Raw genomic sequence first — 8485 nt, forward strand, 5'->3', positions numbered from 1 at the left:
GCACTTTGCGGCAGCCGCCGCCTCGTGTCGCGGCCAGGGCCCGGCCCCCGCGGCGCCCCCCCTCCCGGGCTGTTCCGTGCCCCCTTCGCGGCTGCCCGCGCCGCCCGCCCGCCGCCTTCCCCCGCTGCGGCGCCGGCAGCGCGGGGCCGTGCCCGCCCTGGCAGAGGCCGCGGCAGCCGCTTGGCGAGGGCAGGCACCGGAGGCCGGCACCCGACCGGGCCGCGAGGGGCGGTGGATGGCCAGCAGGCGCCTGCGCTGTGCTCGGTGTCGGACCCGACTCCTGCCGGCACCGAAACGCGTTTGGCACTTAATAAGTAGAGTCGTCCAGTGCTTCCGTTAAAGACACCTTGGTACCCAGCAATGCTTAGGCCATGAAGTGTTTCAGGACAGCAGTTCCACCACTTCCAGTGGCAGCAAACCAGCACAATGTATAGTCTTGATAACAAAGCAGTGTGTTCTGGAGTACTTCCTGGTGGGAACAAGGGGGAGCTTTCTATCTAATCCTCGCAACCAGAGACAGGACACATTTAAAATAAGAGATTTGGCGAAAAGATAAAGTAGTGCTAACTCTGGACTTTTTTCTTTGACAGCCAGTAGAAATAGATATGATTGTAGGAAAAGACCGAGAGGGTTTCTTCACCAACGGTCTGACCCTTGGTGCAAAGAAGTGCTCTGTGATCAGAGATAGCCTGTATGTTGATGGTGACTGCACAATGGACATCAGGACAAAGAGTCAAGGTGGTGAGCCAACATACAACGTTGCTGTAGGCAGAGCTGGCCGAGGTAAGCGGGATTTTATGCGCTCATAGATCATTCAGTGAACAGTATGAACCTGGGCATAAGTTACTAAGTCCAAAATCTTGTATTTAATGGCTAACTAATCGGGGTGGGTGGCAGTGGTCTGGCTGATTAACTAGATTTTTGCCTAAGATTAAACACTTGTTCTGGGTCCCCCCGTGTGTGATCACAGTTGGGCGCTAGGCTGTGAAATGGTTGATGAGATCTTAGGCAAGAAGGACCTGGTTTTTGCTGGAGTAAATTTGCTGACTATATTGCAACTAATGTTTACAGTAGAATACCACAGGGATACATTAACAATTTATAGTGAAATAAGTTTTTACATTTAAAAGGTCTCAACCGGAAGGTTATTTTGCACAGAAGTGAATTTCTTGTATGAGCTACTTCCACTTGCCTTTTAACAAGTTCTACGCTAACTCTTCCTGCACTTACTATTGAGCTCTCTGAAGTCTGTCTTTGGGGAAAAATTGCCTGTCCAATTTGGTATCAGGGAGAAACTTGCTTTATGCTAGTTTGTCTACTCCTTGTGCTTCTCACTTAAATTCTAGCAAAACATGCTACTGAGAAGGCATTATGCTCGAATGTTTTTGTTGTTGTTGTTGTTGTTTTTTAAAGTGCCTCAAAATACTGGCTACAAACAGTATGCATTATGTTCAGAATACCTAGCTTAGCGTTTTTTATCTGGCTGTAGAATAAATTGGTGATCACTGGACTTCTGCATGTAAAGTTGGAAAAAAAAAGGCAAAATTTGTCTGTAAGTTAAAGCCAGGTGGCAAGTGTTTGCAGCACTTAAATAAAACAAGCAGAGTTCTGACTCCTTGCTGCAAATTATGAAATGCTAATGAGAACTGTCTGTCTTAAGCCTTTTCTGAACAAATTGCTATGGAGATGTACAATCACCTGTAGGTAGGCTGACTGCAGTATTTCCAATTACATTGTACCTAACTTGGGAAACAATTGTGAGAGCGCAGTGCTTAGTGCGTCTGTGTACCTGCTAGTGACATCTGCTGGCAACTTGCAGATGGTGTGTACTGCTGAAGAGCCTTACCATGTTCTTGTTTGCAAGACAGCTGGGACCCTTCATCGCCAGAATTTTGAGATTAGTTGGAGTCAGCATTAAAATCTTTGTCTTATGCAAAATGTGAAGCATGCTTTATAGTTGTATCATTGCATGACAAGTCTTAGTTCAGGTCTGACCCTATGGATTTTTTTGCTAGCAATAAGACAGTTATTCTGGTTCTTAGACTGACTGGCAGTGTCCATTGCAGACATGACTATTTACTGCTTCTTGTGCTCTTCAGCATCACAGTTTTTCTACGTGTACAACTACTTTTGTCCCTGACACCGCTTTTTCTCCCCCTTGTTTTTTAACATGTAGGCAGGGTTTCCTGGCTGGGTGATAGCAGATGGTGGATAGGCACTATGGTGCTTTTTCAAGGTAGTTGGTGGCATTTTTGTAATTATTTTTTTTTAAGCGATGAACTCATGGCTTACCTGAAAGATAACCCGTGCCTTCTCCCAGCCCTGTCTACATCTGTATTTTTTACAAGATTCCTGTAAAACTAGCTTAATACCAAAGTACTAAATCTTGAATTTGAGTGTGTTTATTGCACTGCCTAAAACTTGCATTAATTCCTTGTCTAACACACTCTTTTTAAAACTTTTTTCTTTTCTCTTTCAGTCTTGGTCTTTGTAATGGGCAAAGAAGGGGTCCATGGAGGCGGATTGAATAAGAAGGCATACTCAATGGCAAAATACTTGAGAGACTCTGGGTTCTAGTTGCTAGGCAGACTGTTAAGTACTAGGGGAAGATTGCTATTAAACTTTCCTGGCGGTGAGCTTTAAACCTTACATTCTGGAAACTTTATTAGCAATGCAGGGTGATGGGGTATGAACCTGTGTCTCCTTTGTATCCCTTTGTTGGTGGGGAAAGGTGTTATTTTTTTTCTTTAATTCTGTTCATTTCTGTTTTGTTTCCTTGTGTACTCCAGCATTGGTTATAGTCATGGGAAAGGAAGGTGTCCATGGAGGGACACTCAACAAGAAAGCATATGAACTGGCTTTATACCTGAGGAGGTCTGACGTCTAAGCAGCCTCTCCCCATCCAGCTAGCAACTGTCTTCATCACCACCCAGTTGTGTTCAGTGCTACCAGACTGTAGATGGTAGTTTGTGTTTTTTATTTACCCATTTTCTAATGTCATAATTCCAGTTACCCTTTGTTCATTTGTATGTTAACCACTGTGTGTAACCAAGTCCCATATCTGGCACCATTACTGCACCACAAAGATGATATGCATGATACCTTGAAAAACTATTGGGAGGGGAATATGCCAAGTGTAGGCTTTGCTTTGTCTTAGCAATTAGTGTGTATTGACAACTAAAACAACTTAAATACTAAACAAGGTGCCGATTGTACAATCTAATTTGATCGATGCCTCTTCAGCACTTTGAGCAATTACACAGCTCACTAGTCTTCCTTTCATAGAGCATGGTTGGGAGGAAAAAGTGCATGCATATCTTTATTTCTGTCCGTCTCCCCTCTTGTGTTTTTGTTGTTTTTTTTGTTTGTTTGTTTTTTTAAATCCACGTTTGCTTACACCTATTTTAATAGTGCCTGGTTTGTTTAACCAATTTGCCACTCAAAAGCTATTAATGTTAAATTAGTTTTGTTGTTGCACTTCACCGTAGGTTTTAAGTCTCTCACTTTTTCTTCATGATGTCTGAAGCTTGTACTGCTTAATAAGTGCAATCGCAAAACTATCAAAGGGTACAGATGCACTTCCTCCCATGACCTTACAGCCACCATCCTGAATGAATCCCCAGGGACATTCCATCTTTGCAATAGCTCAGGCACTTTTTTTTTTTTTTGCCAGCTCCTGTTCTGTAGTTGAATTGTAAAAGGCTGCCATTATGGACATTAGATATCCCAACATAACCATCTGGAGTGTGTCTGGTTTCAGTTTTTCATAGGACCAATTTTAATTTGCAGCTTGGGTTTTTTTTTTTTTAATTAAACTGCAATGTCATTGTGGAAAACTGCCACCTTCAGCTATTCTGGGAGTGCTGACTGACTCCAGTCTTTCTGCCAGATTACTTACTGGTTAAAGAGTTCTGCTGCTCTGAAGCCATTATTCAGATGAAGGTTGGTAGTTTGAAAGCTAACCTGTCAAAATGATGCCATTTCAAATTCAAAATCTTTATTTGGCCTGTCACACCCTTGCTGCAGAAATCATGGAGTGAACTGCCTTGTGCACTAGTCATTTGAAATGTCTGTAACCAAACTCTCAGTTCAGGCACGGTACTAACTTGTATGTCCATTTAAAGAGAACTGCAGAACTCTGTATACAAAAGATTAAATGGGAGATGGTATTGGTTGGAATAACTGACATGGCTGTCTTGTGATGAATTTTTTAATATGTATTCTGTGCCATACTATTGTTTAAAAAAAAAATGAACTGTTGCTATTGTGAGATGGATTTTAACTGACTACAAGGGTTTCTTTTGAATGGCACTACTTTAGGGACATTCTAGTATTTGCTTCTATTGTTGGGCCTTGTGGATAATGTACAGATTTAAACAAATTCCTGTTGCTGATTTGTCCATTTCTTTCCCTGCACTTTGTTACATCTGGGATACAGTCTAACTCATCTGATTTAATATGCATTTCAAAAAATGCCATAACTATTAAAAACACCTTGTTTACAGACAGATGAAATAAATTTATTCCAACCAAACAAAATAAGACTCTTTGCAATTTCTTTTTTCCCCCACAGCTATCCTCTGAAGCCCTTCCTCGTTGCACGGCTGACTACTCTAATACCTTGATCTAGGTGCAGTTGTAAGTTTTGTGAAATAGTAATAGCATGATAATACCACTCTAGTTAAAGGACAAAATTCTAAGCCTTTATAAAAGGTCTTTTGAGGTAGATATAACTAAATTAAGAGATGACTTCTTTTGGCTACCTCTGCATTTACTAGCCTAAAGGGGGAGTGTATTCCCATCTACTTTTCAGCATTCCCCATCCTATGAAAATGTAAAAAGCATTTTAAAAAACAGAAAACAGAAGCAAGAGGAGACCTCTGCCACACTATCTATTCAGTAGGATACAAACTTGCTCCCTTCTGGTAGGGAAGAGGTTTAAGGTCTGCCAGCTAAACAGCATCTATGATGCTTCTGGTCTGTCTGCTACTAAAATACTCTGAAAGCATGAGTCACATGAAAGCAGTGTGCCTTCTAAGATCTGATAGTAAACAATGGGAGTTTGAGGGAGGGGGGGAAGAAAGAAAAGTCCAGACCTTAGAGGTTAATCTTCAGCTAAGGTGATGCTTTTCTTCTCAGTCATGACAATGCCAGTTACTGCTTGGATGTTACCATCGAAATGCCATTGTTCTCCCCTATCTCCCCCTTCATCTTAATCTTCAGTGTAACTGTTGCACCCATTATTGCTCCTAGCTCCCCCTCTAACTGAAGCCTTCAAATGTGCAATATTTATCTCCTCTGGCTGCTTGAGTGGCTTAGGGTCTGAGCTGTACCTTCCACCTTTAACTTTTATTACAGTGCTAAAATCAAAACAGACTAGAACAAGCCCACAGCCCAGAACAAGTTTACTTTTGGTAGTTTTTAATACAGAGGATGCAAACCTCTCACTTTTCCAGTAAAACTGTTATATCAGAATATGTGTTTTGCTCTGTATCTAAATTTTGCCTAAACCAAACTTAAAATTGCACTTACATTCTGATTACAAGATTTTTATTTTTGGTTGTTTGAAGTTTTTCAATAATGAGGCCATCATATCATGAATTCATTGTAATGGCACCTCTGAGGCAGGAATAACATTAGCAGCACATACCAAGTACTTACCCTCCCATTCCTTATTCAACCTAAGGTGGTTTCTTTGTGATCAATCCCCTGTTCTGAGCACAGGTTGAGAGGGGGCATTTACATTGTCACCTAGCTATAGCTACTACTTCTTGTGAGAAATAAGTGTCGCTCAAACTACTTTCCCAATGGTGTTCAGTTTCCACAGCAAAATGGCATCTGTACATGTTATTTAACAGGATCTACCTAAAGTACATTTCTTGAGTAGCCCGAATGCTCATCGGATTTGACTCCATCACATTTAACCCCTCTACTAATTTCCAGATTATATAGAACTTAAAAACAACTTCAATTCTCCAGTGCCAAGAGCTTAATTTCTGACATAGGTTCATTCCACATTCAAGGTTGTTTTTTTTTCTCCTTGCAGAAAGGTACTAAAAGAGATACAATAAAATACTTTATCTTAGACTTTATCAGTTTAATTCTATTGACACAGCAAAGTCACATGCACAGCAATGTACTTACTGCCCTTCTCTTGGTGATTAGCAGTGTTACACTGTTCAGGGTCTAGCCCGCCAGTTAATGTTCTGTGATACAGTACTGCTCCAGCCAGTTCTGAGGTAACAGTTTATTAGGTTGTACCACTACTCAAAATTCACCACTCAGGGAAATTAATGCAGAGAAGAGGCAGAATTGCTTTAAAGTTGGGGTGGGTGGGTGTTTTTAAGGGTAGTTCTAAAGTTGTTCACTCTCTTCCCAAACTCAGGAAGGAAGATAATTCACTACTGACTGAATTGCTTCATGATTTTAAGATTCACTTCTCCCTCCTTTATCCCCAGTTCCTTATACCTTTTAGATGGTCATTAAATTGATTTGTCACTAAATTCATTTTTATAATGAATGCTACTTAGAATTATGTTAGATGTTTCTTGCCTCTATTGAATTCTACTTACAGAAGGAATTGCATTTTGTTTTAATACTCTGTTCTATTATTTTACACGTAGCTGTCCTATTATTACTGTTCATTCAAACATTGCCCTGGAGCTCCTCCAGTATTATGTACTGGTTTGTTTTGCTCATTAAATCTTTTCTCCATTCCTTGGTGACCTGTTAAGAAAAACACTTGTCAGACTTGTCACTTTTTCCTGTACTCTTCCCACCTCTCAACAAATGAGCACTTATCGTTGCTTTCAAGGGTAAGTTTTAACTCCTGTCTTTTACTGTCTTTTCACAGTAGTTTATTCTCCTTATGTAATGAAAGGTTTGGTTCAAACTTATAAGCAGCTATTTATACTGGTCATACAAATAATTACATTTTGTGATAACAGTCAATGATACTATGCTATTTTATGTAGACATACACCTCAGAGGACTCATGAAATATTTTAAATTCAGACACCAGTTATAGCTATTTAATTTTTTTTCAGCTAGGTAACCAAGCATGAACCTCTTTCAAGTACCAATGTGCTATTTGGAACATAGCTAGAGACTGAAGTTGGATTGATAGGCTTATAATAAAGGGAAAAAAAAAATTAAAAAAACAACTGGTAGTCAGCTGTTTGTGGCAAGGTGAGGAAGCAATGCTCCTTCACATGGTAAACTAGGAGGTCATAGTCCAAAGAAAAATCCATATTTATCTTCTCCTGTAGGTTTGTGACGACACTGCCTTTTGGGACAGAAGATTTATCCAGCAAGTTTTAATGAAATATGCAAGTTAGAAATGCAGAGATTCCTTTAATGAAGTGCCGTTCTTTTCATTCACATCCTCACTGGCAATGGCAACAGATGAGTAAACTATCTGTGGTGCAAGGCAGGGGGAGGGGCGTGGGGGAGAAATGCCATCTCAGTGTTTACTACCAAGGCCTGCTGAAATGAAATTTACATTAATAGCATTAGGAAATTGGACAATTTTTTGAAACATTCAGTAGGTTTGGGATGGAAACAGTGTCACTTGCTGCCTGCATTTTCTCTGTATAGGATGGAGTGTGGCACCTGAGAAACTAAAGTCTCCTTTCACTTTTTGTCATTGCAGCAAATCCTACACTCATTGTTAAATGTAGCATGTTAAAAAGTTGACTTCTGTTCATGGTTCTGGGTCTCTTCAAGTTTTGGGGTGCCTGAAATGCAATTATGAATAAACACATGCACTCATTACATATTAACAGCAGGAACCTATTTTAAGAAACATCTTACAGCTTAGGTTTTCATATTTGGTCTTAACTAGACATATGCCATTTGAGGTGGAATTTTACACAACAAAATCTAATACATTGTGTTTACCCCATGGACTGCTGTTGGCAGTGGTTTGTAGATTAATCATTATTTTTCATTATCCTTTTACCTTGCCTCATTCTGAAAATGAAACCCTCTTTGCTGTTCATCAGTCCAAGAGAATTGATTTCCACTACCAGGTGTAAGGAAGGAGGGTATGTAGCTGCACTGCACGTTAGGTCAGAAATAACAAATGGAAATAACCTCACCTGTAATCTCAGCCCAGGATTTAGCACTTTCTGACTTTCAGAACACAAACATTTAGTCTTCAGCTGTAAAGGTGTTTGTTGGCACAGCAGGCAGGAAAAATTAATAGTACTCTGGTCTTATTTCCCCCATTATAGATTACACGTACAGACCTAGACTGTTTCAAGCTTCTCATCAAATTACATGAACAAAAATTGTTTTCGGTGCATAGCGTAGATCAGTATAAAATTTGTACTGTGATACACAGTACAATATAGGTTAATGTTACTAAGGGATGTTCACAATTCCTTGTTCTGGATCTTTAAAAATACTTTAACCTTACATGGTAATACATGTGTAAGTACACAATGAATGTAAGGCGTAAGTTAAATAAAATCCTTTTGATACG

General features: G+C 40.1%; 1 protein-coding gene across 1 annotated transcript; it reads left to right on the plus strand.

The window, feature by feature from the left end:
* Positions 1-587: 587 nt before the first annotated feature.
* On the plus strand, positions 588-4539 carry PFN2 (profilin 2; the record flags this gene model as incomplete). Its single annotated transcript, XM_035334093.1, has 2 exons — positions 588-783; positions 2480-4539. Coding segments are annotated over 2 exons (294 nt in total), but the record flags the coding sequence as incomplete, so codon positions are not given.
* Positions 4540-8485: the final 3946 nt, after the last annotated feature.

Source organism: Oxyura jamaicensis, chromosome 9 (genome assembly GCF_011077185.1).
Source record: "Oxyura jamaicensis isolate SHBP4307 breed ruddy duck chromosome 9, BPBGC_Ojam_1.0, whole genome shotgun sequence".
NCBI lineage: Eukaryota > Metazoa > Chordata > Aves > Anseriformes > Anatidae > Oxyura > Oxyura jamaicensis.